A 19,332-nucleotide genomic window follows, 5' to 3' on the forward strand; every position below is an offset into this window, starting at 1 on the left:
TCCAATAATATGTATGTACAACTAAAGACAATGTTACTTGTTTCTTTGATTTTAAGTATTTGTGCAATACTGAGCAAAGAACTGAACTATAGACTTTAAGGACATTTAATAACAAATGGAGTATACCAGAGAACAGATCTGCAGAAACAAACTGTGACGATTTACAGTCTCGTCATGGAACTGGACTTTGTTCCCTTGAAGCTGTATTTCATTTAACTACTATAGTTTGTCATTAAATTAATCTCGTTCCCTTTTCACACAAGCCAAGTTTTTGATGTTCACCAAAATATTTCGTTTTTTCTTCGTTTTTAGTTTGAATGTCTGCGAAACATCACAACAGGTGAGAAAAACTGGCAGCATGTACACCTCTCTGACTCTGTACACCTCTCTGACTCTCTGTGTCAGAGGGGTTGGAGAGCAGGCCGAAGGAAAATCGGCAACAAGTGTCAAACTGCTGCAAAAGCTCCATGTGATGATGTCATGAAACTGGTTAAGAGAGTGAGGAGACTATTTAAAGCTGTATTTACAGCTGCAAACAATGCAAATGGTCTTCCATTTATCTAAGATTTACCACAGCATCATCTTGAACGTCAACAGAGCTGGGCAAGAGTCAATGAAACAACATCATAATACTACACTTTAATCATGCACAAAAAAACTTTCTGAAAACCAGTAGCGCAGTTAAGCTGTGCAGACTTTTCATGTTTTGAATGAAAGTGCAAGCCTTACGTCAGCGCACATCATTTTCTCTTTTGTTTATGTAACCCTTGCTCCTACAACTCAGATTCAATTAAACAACCAGGAAAGTAATTAGAAAATATTACAGATAATATGTCAGGGGAGCATGTGACAGAAATTAAATAAAAGAAAATAAAGTTACAGTAAAGGATATAAAATGCATTTTTTAGCCAGGAGATTTTAAAATGCTATGGTGTGTCACACAACAAGCAGAAGAAATAAAGGATGCTGCTGATTCTTTATTGCAGAGTGTGAATATTGAGCTGAGTGGTTTGAGACTTGATACATGAGACAAACATGTGGCATCATCATAATCAACAATTAGGAATAAAAAATCATCAAACACAAGCTAGAGATTAAAGCAAAGTAACAACAACTGACAAACAAGTATCTCATCACTTCAGTCGGATTAGACGCCTTCTTCTTCACCTGTCATACCCTGATATGTGGACATATTCATGAACAAATATCTTCTAATTTTTTTCTGCATTTAGCCACAAGACATTTCATTAGACAAGTTTGGTTTCAACACTGCTCAGTTGGTCACTGAGGTCATCAAAGTAGTCATCAATGGAGCGAAGGATCTGAATGACGGCGCTGAGGAGCAGATGTCACAGTTCACATCCAACTCAAACTCTTCACTGTAGTTCTTGACTGGAACCACAGAGGACAGTGGCACACCGAGACAAGCGCTGACCTCCTGCATCTGGATCACAAAACACACAGAGCAAATGGATTAAGGTGAAGACAGAAGATCATGTCTGATTACTGCCTGTGTGAAATCCTCACCAACTCCTTAATGTATGGACTCTTATAGGTGTTCCTCACATCCTCCTTCACCAGGGAGCAGGCTTCATCCACTTTAGTGAACAGGACCAGCTGAGGAATCCCTGGAGCAGAACCAGAACAGAAAGAACATTTCCAATAATCCAATACTTCAAAAATACTGCTGCTGCAATTCAAATTCAATCTTATCTGCTGCTGGATGTTCAACCACCAAGTATTAAGAAGAGCCCAGTGTTTTATTTCCCATACTTATCTATGAAGGTGTTCTGACCCTCTCCATCTCACTTTTCAGCCTCCACCATACCCATCCCTCCTTCATCCACCCTCTTTGACCCTTCTTATCCATCCCCTTCATGCCTTCTTGCATTAATGAACCTTGAACCATGACCCTATTTGTCAGTTCACTGCTTATAATTCCTTCAACCACTTATATTTGGTACTGACCACTGCTTTAAACACATCAACTCTGAGGACAAAATGTCCACTTGGTGCCTCAGATCTCCCACCCCCCAGGTTCCATGGAAGCAAGATTATCATTGTTGGCAGATGAGTGCATTCACACAGTACAGCATGATAAATATGTAAAAAGTATGGATAAGGGACTTCATTCTACTGACCCATTGAGTTGATCCTTTCTGCGGATTGCATTCAGCTTCTCCTCCAGCTTTGCAGGTATGATGGAGACCTTGCAGGAATCCAGTACGTAGGCTACACAGTGGATCTTGTCCTTGAGCTTTGGAGACTTGAGATAGCCGTGGTTCTCCGGATGCAGCGCAGCAGAGGGGTTGAACTGAGTCAAACATTTGAGGAGAAAGGAAGGAATTAACTAAAGTTAAATCAACGTATCAAACATCCTTCTTGATTAAATACTGTACCTGATAACGGTCTGGCAGATGACCTTTAACAATACTGCTGATGTCATCTATATCAAGGCCTGCTCCATTGCGTTCCTCCAGCCCCATGGTATCGCATAAGATGATTGGCAGAGGTTTGCCTCCCCGTCCATCTTTCAGAGAGTAGGTGCGAAACTGCCAGATACACAGTGATGGAGTAACAGATTTTCACGTTTTTCCTTTTAAAATGACCATAAATACAAATCATTAGCTTGATGGCACCAACCTGTGTAGTGAGGCTGGTGTCAGAGCTGCCAGACATGGCCTGGCTGCTGACACGACCTCTGAATACAGAGCTGACAGAGTTAAAGAAGCTGGACTTTCCAGCTCCAACTGGTCCAATGAGCAAAACCCGAACCTGGGACACGGAGCTGTCTGTGGGTTTGTAGGTTTTAATGCTCTCCATCAGCTCTGTCCGTGTCCTGTAGAAATGAGGAGATCATAATCTAATATACACAGTATAGTTTCCAGTCATGGGGAACCCATGCTGATCAAACTGTTTATAGATTACAGTCTGTATCTTGTGCAAAATGAACTAATGTTAATATGATCATGCAGCATGGTGACTCAGTCTTACTTAGATTCCCAGATCATAGTCCTCCATGGACGCTCAAGTTCAGTGATTTCTGTTGAAGATATTAATGTTATAAGTTAGTTTAGGATACCAAATAGTTGTATTGTCTGCTGGGGATTAATTATAAATGTATGTTAGAAATACGTGATAAAAAAAAAAAAAAAAAATTTATGGAACAACAGACCTGCAACAGCAAATATGGTCATTTATAGTGAACTTACCCTCCACCTGGTAGACTTCACACTCAGTCAGGCTCAGGTCATTTCCGTGCATTTCTGCAGCGTTAAAGTTGTAGTAATTTCCTGGATTGCTATGAACTACAGGTTTGTTTCCATTGGCTAGAACCAAATCTTCTCCAAAGTAAGGACCAGAGGTATTTATCATTTTCACTGCATATACAGGTTGAGTGACTGGATATTTGAGGAGTTTTTCACCACTGAAAGTGAAAAGAAAGGCCTGGTCATCATGGACATACTGTCCAGTCTTAGAAAACGGTTGTTGGGTGTATCCTCCAAACACAAATCCAGAGGCGTTATAGCCCACAGACACAGTGGGAGAGCGGTTGTCACATCGTTGGTGGAAGGCTGCACTGGTGTATCCATGGACGCTGGCCTTGTACAGCAGCTGCAGTTTGACCCTCCCCAGCTGACAGCAGATCGTTCTCTGCTGGTTCACTGTTAGCTGAGGGTTCATAGTGGACAGATGTTCTGCTAAAGTAAAAAAAAAAAAAAAAAAATACATCAACACAATTGTATTAAAACCATCTTAAGGTCTAACTGCGTCATCTAAGCTTCATATGATCATGTCATAAACAAACACAAAAAGATCCATCCATGCTATGGATCAACATGATGTCAAACTGAACTTAAAATAAACAGACATCTGAAATATGAAAGGTCTTTGCTTGATGCAAATATAACGTAGCGTCCGGCCGGACGTTAAGGGATGACACGGAGTGGTCGTAAAAATATTCAGCCTTCACCTCATTCTCCGCTCCTTCACCTCCCCGCACACACACCGGTCTCCATCCCCCTCACACTCACCCGGCCCCTCGCTTTCTCATCCAACCACATACCTGCTCGTACTATACACGTTCAGACAGTCCGAAATCCTCCCAAATATTGAACATTATAACACAACACATCGCTGCAGGGTCGCTACAATATTCCTCCTTTAGTCCCTCATCAGTTTCAGTTTCGATTTATCAGAAAGTTAAAGTCAAATATAACAGTGGCAGATGTCAAATTATTTCCAAACACAGAGCATTTCTGATAATGCGATTAAAAATATACAAATACAATACAATATGTATAACTAATGTATAACTAAATAATAATAGATGACGAAGTGAAGTGCTAATGCAATCTCTTTGTCATGGAAATAATCGAATTATTTTAAATTCTGAGTCAGTACGAAAAAGTTTCTTTGGGCGTAAAGGTGCCTCTTGTTTAACAAATTTAGCGTTTTCATGTTTTCAGACTCACCTTACAGCCAGTTGAAGGCAGGCGCGCAGAGCTCTGCAGACAGATGTGTGCCAGTCGAGGTCAGTACACAGTCTACTGTCCACACCCAGGAGTAATTCAAGTGGAAGTCTCCGACAGGGAACACAAATTAAAGCATCACGGAGTTTGTTTTATATTCTTAGTATTAAATGAGCCCCAATGTTCTTCCACGGAGTATCAGAGGTACCATGCCGTACTGCCAGTTTAAAGGTCTACTTTCTACTTTTTTCTCAAAGTGCATGATGGGTTTGTCTCCATATTTTGTCTTGTCATTTCCTGTTTTATTTTGAAGAGTAACTCTCCTCTTGTTTCAGGTCACTTGACCTTCCTCATGTGTCACTGGTCTGATCGTCTTCCCTGATTCCCGATTACTTCCACCTGTTCCCCATTACCTCCATGTGTTCAAATAGTCTGCGTCTCCCTTTTTCTTGTTGCCAGTGTGTTCTGCATTGCCATCTGTGTCCTGAGTTCTAGCCTGGTTGTAACACTGTAATTTTTTTTTCTCTTGGATGGCCCTAATACCCTTCCGTACTAATGAAAATGATGAGAGCAAAATTAGCTTTCTACATTCAACATAGTCTTTCTCTATTGAGTGTTACTGTAGGGGACCAAAAGACTTTTTCATTTTTTGTTAAGATTTTCTCATTTTCATGGAGAAAATCAGGACTAGCCCTTTGATAGACTTGTGACCTGTCCAGGGTGTACCGCGGCAACCCCTGTGACCCTACTGAGGATAAGTGGTAGTAGAAGATGAGATGAAAATCAAGATTAATGAATTTACCATGTATGGTTCTGTGCCCTAAAGTGGTAAACAACATGTAAACATCCTTCTTGATTAAATACTGTACCTGATAACAGTCTGACAGATGACCTTTAAGAATGCTGCTGACATCTTCTGTATTAAGCCCCTTTCCATCGCTTTCCTCCAGCCCCATGGTATCACATAAGATGATTGGCAGAGGTTTGCCTTCCCGCCCATCTTTCAGAGAGTAGGTACGAAACTACCACATACAAAGTAAAGGTAAAGTGCTTTACTTGTCATGTTACTGTACAATGAAATTACATGGTCAGATGGTGGGATACTCCTTAGAGACTGTGACCGAGTGTGTTGCCACTGTGGGTCAACGTGACCCAGTGCTTAACACCCATATTTTTTGATGGACAGATTTTCATCATTTTCATTTTAAAATGACCATAAAAAGAAATCACTAGCTTGATGGCACCAACCTGTGTGGTGAGGCTGGTGGCAGAGCTGCCAGACATGGCCTGGCTGGTGACATGTCCTCTGAATACAGAGTTGACAGAGTTAAAGAAGCTGGACTTTCCAGCTCCAACTGGTCCAACGAGCAAAACTTTTTTGATTGTATAATTTTGAACATGGCCATCTAACATGTGATATTAGTAGTTATATAATTGTTTATAAGAAGACATGATGAACGTGTTTGAGATATCAGTAGTTGTGCTCCCAGGAAAACATGATAAATAATTCATTGTATAATACACTGCCTGGCAAATAGGAGCTTCCTATTGGATAATTACTGAAAGTTATTTAACTCCCAACTGATGCAATGAGTAGCTTCTCATCTCTTAAACAACGACGTGGAAAGACACATTCCGTGGTCGAGGAAAAGATGTTAGTCTGTTTGAGCAGAGTCAAATCATTGGCATGCATCAAGCAAAGAAAACATCTAAGGACAGATTGAAGTGGAAACTACTACAATTAGGTTAGAAACTGCCCAACACATTATTAAAAACTGGAAGGATAGTTGGGAACCATCATCTTTGAGGAAGAAATGTGGTGATGATGGAATAGTAATCATTTAAACGTTTGGTGAAACCAAATGGAAGAAAGACAGCAGTAGAAGTCAACTTTATGGCCAAAGAATGACGTCAGCTAACTACTCGGATATACTGATTGACTAGGTTATTCCTTCAATTCCTTCAGTTTTCCAAGATGATAATGCCAGGATTCATGGGGCTCAGTGGTGCAGTGGTGAAAGAGTGGTTCAGGGAGCATGAGACATCATTTTGACACATGGATTGGCCATGACAGAGTCCAGAACTGAACCCCATTGAGAATCTTTAGGATGTGCTGGAGAAGGCTTTGTGCAGTGGTCAGACTCTCCCATCACATATCTTGTGACATTGCAGAAGCTTTTTATCAAAACAATGCCACAGCAAATGTGTGCTGGAATCAAAGCTAAAGGCAGTCGAACCAAATAATAGAGCGTGTGATCATTTATATATATATATATATATATATATATATATATATATATATGTGTATAGTAGAAAAGTAATGAATGTTAATAACTCAGTCTTACTCAGATTTCCAGACTATTGTCCTTCATTGCAACGCAGATCCAGTGGTATCTTCGGAAAGGCAAAATAATTTAAATGAATCGAAATGAACAATATTACAAAACATATACAACCCATTTTTTGTGATGGCTTAACATATAACATCAGTAGTTGAATTTCATGGTATATCTGAATTATCCTCATTATGTGTTTCCAGCTTTAAATTGTACTCGCATTAACATTAAAGCTGTGATATATACTGAGGTGCTTTAAAACCAAATGATCTCACATTAACTTTCAGTTAATGTTGTTTAGTTTTATAACAATGTCCTACATTTTAATTCTCACACTACCAACTCTGGTCATTTAACAGATGGTGTAAATATTTGCAGACTGTGAACTCATGAAAGGGGAGTTCCAAATACAATTAATATAAGTTGGTAGGAACCTTTTTTTTTTTTTTTTTAATAAATAAGTTTAAAAATGTATATCTTCTTCTCATTCCAATAATATTTATGTACAACTAAAGACAATGTTACTTGTTTCTTTGATTTTAAGTATTTGTGCAATACTGAGCAAAGAACTGAACTATAGACTTTAAGGACATTTAATAACAAATGGAGTATACCAGAGAACAGATCTGCAGAAACAAACTGTGACGATTTACAGTCTCGTCATGGAACTGGACTTTGTTCCCTTGAAGCTGCATTTCATTTAACAACTATACTTTGTCATTAAATTAATCTCGTTCCCTTTTCACACAAGCCAAGTTTTTGATGTTCACCAAAATATTTCAGTTTTATAACCATGTAAATTCTTCGTTTTTAGTTTGAATGTCTGCGAAACATCACAACAGGTGAGAAAAACTGGCAGCATATACACCTCTCTGACTCTGTCCACCTCTATGACTCTGTGTCAGAGGGGTTGGAGAGCAGGCCGAAGGAAAATCGGCAACAAGTGTCAAACTGCTGCAAAAGCTCCATGAGATGATGTCATGAAACTGGTTAAGAGAGTGAGAAGACTATTTAAAGCTGTATTTAAAGCTGCAAACAATGCAAATGGTCTTCCATTTATCTAAGATTTACCACAGCATCATCTTGAATGTCAAGAGAGCTGGGCAAGAGTCAATGAAACAACATCATAATACTACACTTTAATCATGCACAAAAAAACTTTCTGAAAACCAGTAGCGCAGTTAAACTGTGCAGACTTTTCATGTTTTGAATGAAAGTGCAAGCCTTAGGTCAGCGCACATCATTTTCTCTTTTGTTTATGTAACCCTTGCTCCTACAACTCAGATTCAATTAAACAACCGGGAAAGTAATTAGAAAATATTACAGATAAAATGTCAGCGGAGCATGTGACAGAAATTAAATAAAAGAAAATAAAGTTACAGTAAAGGATATAAAATGCGTTTTTTAGCCCTGAGATTTTAAAGCGCTATGGTGTGTCACACAATAACCAGAAGAAATAAAGGATGCCGCTGATTCTTTATTGCAGAGTGTGAATATTGAGCTGAGTGGTTTGAGACTTGATGCATGAGATAAACATATGGCATCATCATAATCAACAATTAGGAATAAAAAATTATCAAACACAAGCTAGAACTTAAAGCACAGTAACAACAACTGACAAACAAGTATCTCATCACTTCAGTCGGATTAGACGCCTTCTTCTTCACCTGTCATACCCTGATATGTGGACATATTCATGAACAAATATCTTCTAATTTTTTTCTGCATTTAGCCACAAGACATTTCATCAGACAAGTTTGGTTTCAACACTGCTCAGTTGGTCACTGAAGTCATCAAAGTAGTCATCAATTGAGCGAAGCATCTGAATGACGGCGCTGAGGAGCAGGATGTCACAGTTCACGTCCAACTCAAACTCTTCACTGTAGTTCTTGACTGGAACCACAGAGGACAGTGGCACACCAAGACAACCGCTGACCTCCTGCATCTGGATCACAAAACACACAGAGCAAATGGATTAAGGTGAAGACAGAAGATCATGACTGATTACTGCTTGTGTAAAATACTAAAATCCTCACCAACTCCTTAATGTATCCACTCTTATAGATGTTCCTCACATCCTCCTTCACCAGAGGGCAGGCTTCATCCACTTTAGTGAACAAGACCAGCTGAGGAATCCCTGGAGCAGAACCAGAACAGAAAGAACATTTCCAATAATCCAGTACTTCAAAAATACTGCTGCTGCAATTCAAATTCAGTCTTCATCTTCTTTTGCTGGATGTTCAACCTCCAAGTATTAAGAAGAGCCCAGTGTTTTATTTCCCATACTTATCTATGAAGGTGTTCTAACCCTCTCCATCTCAGTTTTCAGTCCCCACCATACCCATCCCTCCCTCATCAACCCTCTTTGACCCTTCTTATCCATCCCCTTCATGCCTTCTTGCATTAATGAACCTTGAACCATGACCTTATTTGCCAGTTCACTGCTTAAATTCCTTCAGCCACTTATATTTGGTACTGACCACTGCTTTAAACACATCAACTCTGAGGACAAAATGTCCACTTGGTGCCTCAGATCTCCCACCCCCCAGGTTCCATGGTAGCAAGATTATCATTGTTGGTAGATGAGTGCATTCACACAGTACAGCATGATGAATATGTTAATGTATGGATAAGGGACTTCATACTACTGACCCATTGAGTTGATTTTTCTGCGGATTGCATTCAGCTTCTCCTCCAGCTTTTCAGGCATGATGGAGACCTTGCAGGAATCCAGTACGTAAGCTACACAGTGGATCTTGTCCTTGAGCTCTGGAGACTTGATATAGCCATAGGCCTCCGAATGCACCGCAGCAGAGGGGTTGAACTGAGTCAAACAGGAAAGAATTAACTAAAGTTAAATCAACGTATCAAACATCCTTCTTGATTAAATACTGTACCTGATAACGGTCTGGCAGATGACCTTTAACAATACTGCTGATGTCATCTATATCAAGGCCTGCTCCACTGCGTTCCTCCAGTCCCATGGTATCGCATAAGATAACTGGCAGAGGTTTGCCTTCCCGTCCATCTTTCAGAGAGTAGGTGCGAAACTGCCGGATACACAGTGATGGAGTAACAGATTTTCATGATTTTCATTTTAAAATGAACATATATAAAAATCATTAACTTGATGGCACCAACCTGTGTAGTGAGGCTGGTGTCAGAGCTGCCACACATGGCCTGGCTGCTGACACGACCTCTGAATACAGAGCTGACAGAGTTAAAGAAGCTGGACTTTCCAGCTCCAACTGGTCCAACGAGCAAAACCCGAACCTGGGACATGGAGCTTACAGTGGGTTTGTAGGTTTTAATGCTCTCCATCAGCTCTATCCTCTTCCTGTAGAAATGAGGAGATCATAATCTAATATACACAGTATAGTATCCAGTCATGGGGAACCCATGCTGATCAAACTGATAGATAGATAGATAGATAGATAGATAGATAGATAGATAGATAGATAGATAGATAGATAGATAGATAGATAGATAGATAGATAGATAGATAGATAGATTACAGTCTGTATCTTGTGCAAAAGTAATTAATGTTAATATCATGCAGCATGGTGGCTCAGTCTTACTTAGATTCCCAGATTATAGTCCTCCATGGACGCTCAAGTTCAGTGGTTTCTGTTGAAGTTATTAATGGTATAATTTAGTTTAGGATACCAAATAGTTGTATTGTCTGCTGGGGATTAATTATAAATGTATGTTAGAAACACGTGACAAAAAACACATATTATTTCACACAGTTTATGGAACAACAGATCTGCAACAGCAAATATGGTCATTTATAGTGAACTTACCCTCCACCTGGTAGACTTCACACTCAGTCAGATTCAGGTCATTTCCATGCATTTCTGCAGCATTAAAGTTGTAGTAATTTCCTGGATTGCTGTAAACTGTAGCTTTGTTTCCATTGGATAGAGCCAAATCTTCTCCAAAGTAAGGACCAGAGTTACTCATCATTTTCACTGCATATACAGGTTGAGTGACTGGATATTTGAGGAACATTTCACCACTGAAAGTGAAAAGAAAGGCCTGGTCATCACGGACAAACTGTCCAGACTTAGAAAAAGGTTGTTGGGTGTATCCTCCAAACACAAATCCAGAGGCATTATAGCCCACAGACACAGTGAGAGAGCAGTTGTCACATCGTTGGTGGAAGGCTGCACTGGTGTATCCATGGACGCTGGCCTTGTACAGCAGCTGTAGTTTGACCCTTCCCAGCTGAGAACAGATCATTCTCTGCTGGTTCACCGTTAGCCGAGGGTTCATAGTGGAGTCTAAAATACAACAAAAATGAATGAAAAACTTAGAATGCCTGGGTAAACTGTGTCATCTATGTTTCACTCAAGGTTCATTTTATAGACAATCTCTAGCTACACAGACAATTAATGGCAATAAAATAAAACCTGTCATTCATTATACTGTGATAATCTGAATTTAGTTCCTCCTTACACATTGCTGGATTAAAACTGCGTGAATGACACTAAGTTACTTTTTGTAAAACATGTGTTGTGACAATTGGTCAACTAACTGCAATCATCCAGAGTATGACAGCATTACACTCATCAGGCATAACATCATGGCCACTGACAGGTGAACTGAATAATACTAATTATCCCATCATGACACCAGTTAATAGGCGGCATATAATAGGCAATAAGTGTTGGAAGGAGCAAAAATGGGTAAGCCTAAGATTTTTTAGCCCCAAATTGTGACAGCTAGACAACAAGATCAGAGCATCTCCAAAACTGCAACTTGTTGGCTGTTCCCAGACTGCGGTGCAGTATCTATGTATAGTGGTCCAAGGAAGGAGCAGAGTGAACCAATGACAGTTTCAAGGGTGGCCAAGGCTGATCCAACAGATGAGCTACTGTAATTCACAGTGCATCACAGTTTGTTGGTATGGGACTCCATAGCGAAGCCATGCATACCCCTGTCCAAATAAAGCAATGGAGGAAGGTCATCTAGTCTGACACTTCACACTTTCTTTTACATCACATGGATAATTTGGGGAACACATAGCAGCAGGATGCACAATGGGAAGACAGCCAACCATGTGGACGTTACGACATGTGCCACCTATCTTATTCCCTTCATCTCATTTTATTTCTGTGGCTTTTTTAAGTTCGGCAATGTGCTCTGCCACAAAGCAAAACTAGTTCTGGAGTGGTTTGAGGAGCACAACAATGGGCTTGAGGTGTTGACTTGGCCTCAAACTTCCCCAGATCTCAATCCATGATGATGTTATAATCCCTTGTGCCAAGATCTAAGGCAAAACACATTTAGAAGCCCAGTCCAACTGAAAAAAGCGACCAGCAGGCTAGCAGTCAGCTACCAACTAGCAACCAACAAGAAGACACCAGTTAACTAGCCTACAGCAGTGGGCAGTGTGCAGCACATCATTGGGGGTTTCAAGTGGTCACCTCCCTTCACCAATGTTTTGTTAAGTTAGGCCCACGACACCTCAAGAACACTTAACAGTGAGTTCCAGCACCCTTCCATGCAGCCAACAGTCTATGGAGGCCCCGCCTCGCAAATTATGGGACTTAAAGGATCTGCTGCTAACATCTTGGTGCTATAAACAACAGCACACCTTCCGGGGTCCAGTAGAGTCCATAACACAATATTAAGTCATAATGTTATGCCTGATTGATGTATATTACAAGGGGTTTCTATAGTGTGGAGGAGTTTTGTAGTATAGAGACAACATCCACTCATTCTTCAATTTACTACTGTATCTAAAATAGTAAATAATAAAATCTCAGTCAAGCTGAAACAAGGACAACTGCTGGACTACTGGACTTGTAAGGTTTCTTGAAGATGTTTCATTCAAGTGGCTTCTTCAAGTCGTCTTATAAAAGACTGATAAGGAGTTTTATTAGGAACATCTATGAATGTTGCCCATCAGTAACTTGCATGACTAGGGTCTGTTAACAGAAAGTTGTGATAAAATGAAACAATTTTGATCAAAACAGCTGATGACATGTAAACACAACATAGAGACATGGATACGTATGTTGTTTACATACAGGCATATGATTATGATCATATATACTATGTTAATAAACAGGTGAGTGAATTTAGCTGATTTGTCTGATCTGATCCTCTGCAGTCGTGTTGGTTTATTTTGGTCACAAGGCATCTGAGGTCGAATCCTTCTGCTTTTGTGTTACTGTAAATCATTGTTGGAATTTTACCACATGCTTTTATGGCTACATCTCGTCATGGAACTGGACTTTGTTCCCTTGAAGCTGCATTTCATTTAACTACTATACTTTGTCATTAAATTAATCTCGTTCCCTTTTCACACAAGCCAAGTTTTTGATGTTCACCAAAATATTTCAGTTTTATAACCATGTCAATTCTTCGTTTTCAGTTTGAACGTCTGCAAAACATCACAACACGCGAGAAATACTGGCAGCATGTACACCTCTCTGACTCTGTGTCAGAGGGGTTGGAGAGCAGGCCGAAGGAAAATCGGCAACAAGTGTCAAACTGCTGCAAAAGCTCCATGTGATGATGTCATGAAACTGGTTAAGAGAGTGAGAAGACTATTTAAAGCTGTTGCAAACAATGCAAATGCTCTTCCATTCATCTAAGATTTACCACAGCGTCAACTTGAATGTCAACAGAGCTGGGCAAGAGTTAATGTAACAACATCATAATACTACACTTTAATCATGCACAAAAAAACTTTCTGAATACTAGTAGCGCAGTTAAACTGTGCAGACTTTTCATGTTTTCATTCGTACCTTACCTTATAGACAGTTGATGGCAGGTGTGCAGAGATCTGAGTAGTTACACTGTAGACAGGTGTGTAGATATGTGCCACTCAGTCTACAACTGGGTAAAAAATGAAAGTGCAAGCCTTACGTCAGCGCTCATCATTTTCTCTTTTGTTTATGTAACCCTTGCTCCTACAACTCAGATTCAATAAACCAACCAGGACAGCAAATAGAAAATATTACAGACAATATGTCAGCAGAGCATGTGTCAGAAATTAAATAAAAGAAAATAAAGTTACAGTAAAGGATATAAAATGCGTTTTTTAGCTTTAAAATGCTATGGTGTGCCACACAACAAGCAGAAGAAATAAAGGATAATGCTGATTCTTTATTGCAGAGTGCGAATATTGAGCTGAGTGGTTTGAGACATGACAGATGAGACAAACATGTGGCATCATCATAATCAACAATTAGGAATAAAGAATTATCAAACACAAGCTAGAACTTAAAGCACAGTAACAACAACTGACAAACAAGTGTCTCATCACTTCAGTCGGATTAGACGCCTTCTTCTTCGCCTGTCATACCCTGACATGTGGACATATTCATGAACAAAAATCTTCTTTTTTTTTTTACTGCAGTGAGGCTGAAGTAGGTGCATTTAGCCACAAGACATTTCATTAGACAAGTTTGGTTTCAACACTGCTCAGTTGGTCACTGAAGTCATCAAAGTAGTCATCAACGGAGCGAAGCATCTGAATGACAGCGCTGAGGAGCAGGATGTCACAGTTCACGTCCAACTCCAACTCTTCACTGTAGTTCTTGACTGGAACCACACAGGACAGTGGCACACCGAGACGAGCGCTGACCTCCTGCATCTGGATCACAAAACACACAGAGCAAATGGATTAAGGTGAAGACAGAAGATCATGTCTGATTACTGCCTGTGTAAAATACTAAAATCCTCACCAACTCCTTAATGTATCCACTCTTATAGATGTTCCTCACATCCTCCTTCACCAGAGGGCAGGCTTCATCCACTTTAGTGAACAGGACTAGCTGAGGAATTCCTGGAGCAGAACCAGAACAGAAAGAACATTTCCAATAATCCAATACTTCAAAAATACTGCTGCTGCAATTCAAATTCAATCTTATCTGCTGCTGGTTGTTTAACCACCAAGTATTAAGAAGAGCCCAGTGTTTTATTTCCCATACTTATCTATGAAGGTGTTCTAACCCTCTCCATCTCAGTTTTCAGTCCCCACCATACCCATCCCTCCCTCATCCACCCTCTTTGACCCTTCTTATCCATCCCCTTCATGTCTTCTTGCATTAATGAACCTTGAACCATGACCCTATTTGCCAGTCCACTGCTTATATTTCCTTCAGCCACTTATATTTGGTACTGACCACTGCTTTAAACACATCAACTCTGAGGACAAAATGTCCACTTGGTGCCTCAGATCTCCCACCCCCCAGGTTCCATGGAAGAAAGATTATCATTGTTGGCAGATGAGTGCATTCACACAGTAGAGCATGATAAATATGTTAATGTATGGATGATGGACTTCATTCTACTGACCCATTGAGTTGATCTTTCTGCGGATTGCATTCAGCTTCTCCTCCAGCTTTGCAGGTATGATGGAGACCTTGCAGGCATCCAGTACGTAGACTACACAGTGGATCTTGTCCTTGAGCTTTGGAGACTTGAGATAGCCGTGGTTCTCCGGATGCAGAGCAGCAGAGGGGTTGAACTGAGTCAAACATTTGAGGAGAAAGGAAAGAATTAACTAAAGTTAAATCAACGTATCAAACATCCTTCTTGATTAAATACTGTACCTGATAACGGTCTGGCAGATGACCTTTAACAATACTGCTGATGTCATCTATATCAAGGCCTGCTCCACTGCGTTCCTCCAGCCCCATGGTATCACATAAGATGATTGGCAGAGGTTTGCCTCCCCGTCCATCTTTCAGAGAGTAGGTGCGAAACTGCCGGATACAAAGTGATGGAGTAACAGATTTTCATGACTTTCATTTTAAAATGACCATAAATACAAATAATTAGCTTGATGGCACCAACCTGTGTGGTGAGGCTGGTGTCAGAGCTGCCAGACATGGCCTGGCTGGTGACACGACCTCTGAATACAGAGCTGACAGAGTTAAAAAAGCTGGACTTTCCAGCTCCAACTGGTCCAATGAGCAAAACCCGAACCTGGGACACGGAGCTGTCTGTGGGTTTAGGTTTTAATGCTCTCCATCAGCTCTGTCCTTGTCCTGTAGAAATGAGGAGATCATAATCTAATATACACAGTATAGTTTCCAGTCATGGGGAACCCATGCTGATCAAACTGTTTATAGATTACAGTCTGTATATTGTGCAAAATTAATTAATGTTAATACGATCATGCAGCATGGTGACTCAGTCTTACTTAGATTCCCAGATTATAGGCCTCCATGGACACTCAAGTTCAGTGGTTTCTGTTGAAGTTATTAATGGTATAAGTTAGTTTAGGATACCAAATAGTTGTATTGTCTGCTGGGGATTAATTATAAATGTATGTTAGAAATACGTGATAAAAAAAAACTAAGTTTATGGAACGACAGATCTGCAACAGCAAATATGGTAATTTATAGTGAACTTACCCTCCACCTGGTAGACTTCACACTCAGTCAGGTTGAGGTTATTTCCGTGCATTTCTGCAGCGTTGAAGTTGTAGTAATTTCCTGGACTGCTATAAACTACAGCATTGTTTCCATTGGCTAGAACCAAAGCTTCTCCAAAGTAAGGACCAGAGTTATTCATCATTTTCACTGCATATGCAGGTTGAGTGACTGGATATTTGAGGAGATTTTCTCCTTTAAACGTGAAAAGAAAGGCCTGGTCATCATGGACATACTGTCCAGACTGAGAAAAAGGTTGTTGGGTGTATCCTCCAAACACAAATCCAGAGGCGTTATAGCCCACAGACACAGTGGGAGAGCGGCTGTCACATCTTTGGTGGAAGGCTGCACTGGTGTATCCATGGACGCTGGCCTTGTACAGCAGCTGTAGTTTGACCCTTCCCAGCTGAGAACAGATCGTTCTCTGCTGGTTGACTGTTAGTCGAGGGTTCATAGTGGACAGATGTTCTGCTGAGTGTATGACAGAAAAAAAAATAAAAAATACATCAACACAATTGTATTAACATCATTAAAGGCATAGGTCTTCAACAAGACGTCCACAACCCCTAGGGGGTCTGCAGAGGTACTGCAGGGGGTTCATAAATATATATACAGTACATATATATTAATCTTCCCCCCACATTTACATTTCTTTAAATGGACATAAACATGAATGCAGCATTTTTATGTTGTAGCTGCTGATAAACCAGGTAAGGGAAAACAGTAGAAGACCTGAAAGTATTAATAATAATAATAATAATAATAATAATAATAATAATAATAATAATAATAATAATAAAATAATAATAATAATAAAATTTTGAACATCCGTTGTTCAATTTATTGTGCTTATGTGTTAAAATACCAATTGAACTATGCGGTAGTGTCTTATTTACTTAAAAAGACTTGTTTTATTTGTTTAATACTAAAAATTACAGAAATAATGTTCATAATACATTTTATTACTCAATTTCACTACTGAGTACCAATATTAAATACTTGAGGACTTAATATTCCTGTTTGATTGATAAAATTTAAATAAAATACTTACAAAAATACATATAAAAATATAAAATACAACCTGTTCATGATCACTAGTTTGTCTACGAACATATCCATTTGAAATTAATATATCAATGAAAAGTTAAAAGTCAGTTTTGAAACATTTTTTGTCCCTTATCTCAAGAATTAGAACACTGCATTTAGCTATTATTAAGGTTTAAATCTGTTTAAAGTTCAAATCTTAATACACACACACACACACACACAGACACACATATATATATAGTAAGGTTCATCTTCATTCCATGAACAAAGAGTACATAAACATCCAAAACTACTCAATGTTACGCATTAGCTTAAAAAACAAACAAACAAACAATAGCAGGAAGTCAAACTGTGCTTAAATAACTTAGCACACTGTATGTGTACAACATATAACAGATAACAGAACACATGTTCAGTCTTCAATTTACAGCTGCATCTGAAGGTTCTTAGGTGGAGTCAAACGTCCGCACTAGATTCACTTCCTGAGTTAGTTTCAGTTTCCATTTCTCAGCAGTGAAGTGCAGTTCAAGAGAGGTGAGGCACTGACTCCTTCACAGTCTAACCCAGTGGGACAGTTTACACAAAACAATTATTTTAATTTGAATCAAAAAATGTTGTTAAATCTTCGTATTCTGATTATTTGATCCATATTGACACATACTGTTTAATAAAAGCTCTTCTATTATTTTCATTTTTCCTGTTTCCTGGAAGAAGATTATTTTAAGCTAAGATGTACAACCATTGTTCATTGTTTAGCATTGTTCAGTCAAAGAAAGGTCTAAAATAAATGGACTGTGACCATGCACTTGATTTACAGTAGAATAATAGATGAGGGCTATAGATGATAGCGCCCTCTTCCGTGATGCAGAAATACTGCAACAAATCAGCAACACTTTAATATCCTCCACACACACATAAATATATTATATAGACTCCGGAAAGTTCGTATTTGTGTGAGATTGCGCAATCCGAGGTGAGGCTGTATTAGAGCAGGGAATGAGTAAATTCAGCGATTATGACAATATATGGATAGAGAGTATAATTTTATTTTATCGTTATTACTTAATTACGATAAACTATTTCCCCTTGAAGCTCAATTCTGCCAATGTGCTATGACAATAAATAAATAAACTTACAGAAGATCCAGTAAGTCATCTAAATATATTCCTTGCTCAGAATAATAAGCGAAGCAATAACGTGTTTTTGAGGAAGTTTCTTCCTCAAAACATGTATTCAAATAAACACGTTTTTCACTACACACTGAGGAAATGGCTTCCATCCGCCAGAGAAGAAACAAGGGGTTCTGCCACACGGTGATCTGTGTTTGTAGAGATGAAAGTTTTGATTTCCGGCCAAATTGGCAAAAGAATGAGCCACACCTGAATAATCTGAACCAAAACTGGACCCAATTCCTCCCACAGCACCTTGATCTTATTATAAAGGCTAAATTAACAAAAGTTAACGGCATTATCACGATACTACACGATGACACATGACAATGGCGGTGGCAAATACAGAATAAACTGGATAAATACACAGAATAAATTAAGGAAATAAATAAATAATACGGCCAAATACCACTTTTTGACTTAATTTATGAAATACGAAATGAAATGAACTTTAACTGAATTCTAAGTGTTTTCGGACTCACCTCACCCAGAGATCACAGAAGTTATGCTGCAGACAAATGAGCAGAGGTCCGTCAGAAGTGGAAGTCTCAGATTAGAACACCGCTTTCAAGTCAAAATATCGCGGGTTTTGTTTAACTATGCTTGGTTTAGTCTGTTCTTGTCGCTGGAAATAACTTTAACTTGAGTTCACAAGTGAGAGAAAATTACTGGTTAATTCATTATGAGCAATAACTTTCTTATTTCTTATTATTAGAGTAAATACTATGAAACATAACAGTAACCACCAAATATGAAGCATGTTTTCAGATTGGTTTGATATAGAAATAGAAATATATAGAAATAGAAATATGAGGAAGAGAACATGATTAGAATGAATGAATGGTGAGGAATGGAATTAGTTTTTTTTTTGTTTTGTTTTTACAACAGCTATGACCCATTTGTCAGAACCTTA

General features: G+C 39.2%; 1 protein-coding gene and 1 pseudogene across 2 annotated transcripts; both read right to left on the reverse strand.

Annotated features, from left to right (window-relative positions):
- Nucleotides 1-957: 957 nt before the first annotated feature.
- Nucleotides 958-4,752, reverse strand: LOC125008986 (annotated as a pseudogene).
- Nucleotides 4,753-8,272: 3,520 nt separating this feature from the next.
- Nucleotides 8,273-19,037, reverse strand: LOC125008983 (interferon-induced protein 44-like). Of its 2 annotated transcripts, none has more exons than XM_047586432.1 (8): nt 18,902-19,037; nt 16,186-16,674; nt 10,387-10,435; nt 9,950-10,145; nt 9,706-9,858; nt 9,461-9,632; nt 8,845-8,945; nt 8,273-8,753 (listed from the first exon to the last, which is right to left on the reverse strand). In XM_047586432.1, exons 2-8 carry the CDS (start codon nt 16,655-16,657, stop codon nt 8,556-8,558), a joined length of 1,341 nt encoding a protein of 446 aa, XP_047442388.1. In that variant the 5' UTR covers nt 16,658-16,674; nt 18,902-19,037; the 3' UTR covers nt 8,273-8,555. The 2 variants fall into 2 exon arrangements, with proteins under 2 accessions (XP_047442388.1, XP_047442387.1); XM_047586431.1 differs by lacking the exons at nt 16,186-16,674; nt 18,902-19,037 and adding exons at nt 10,612-11,091; nt 13,572-14,224.
- Nucleotides 19,038-19,332: the final 295 nt, after the last annotated feature.

Source organism: Mugil cephalus, chromosome 6, assembly GCF_022458985.1.
Source record: "Mugil cephalus isolate CIBA_MC_2020 chromosome 6, CIBA_Mcephalus_1.1, whole genome shotgun sequence".
NCBI classification, from domain to species: domain Eukaryota; kingdom Metazoa; phylum Chordata; class Actinopteri; order Mugiliformes; family Mugilidae; genus Mugil; species Mugil cephalus.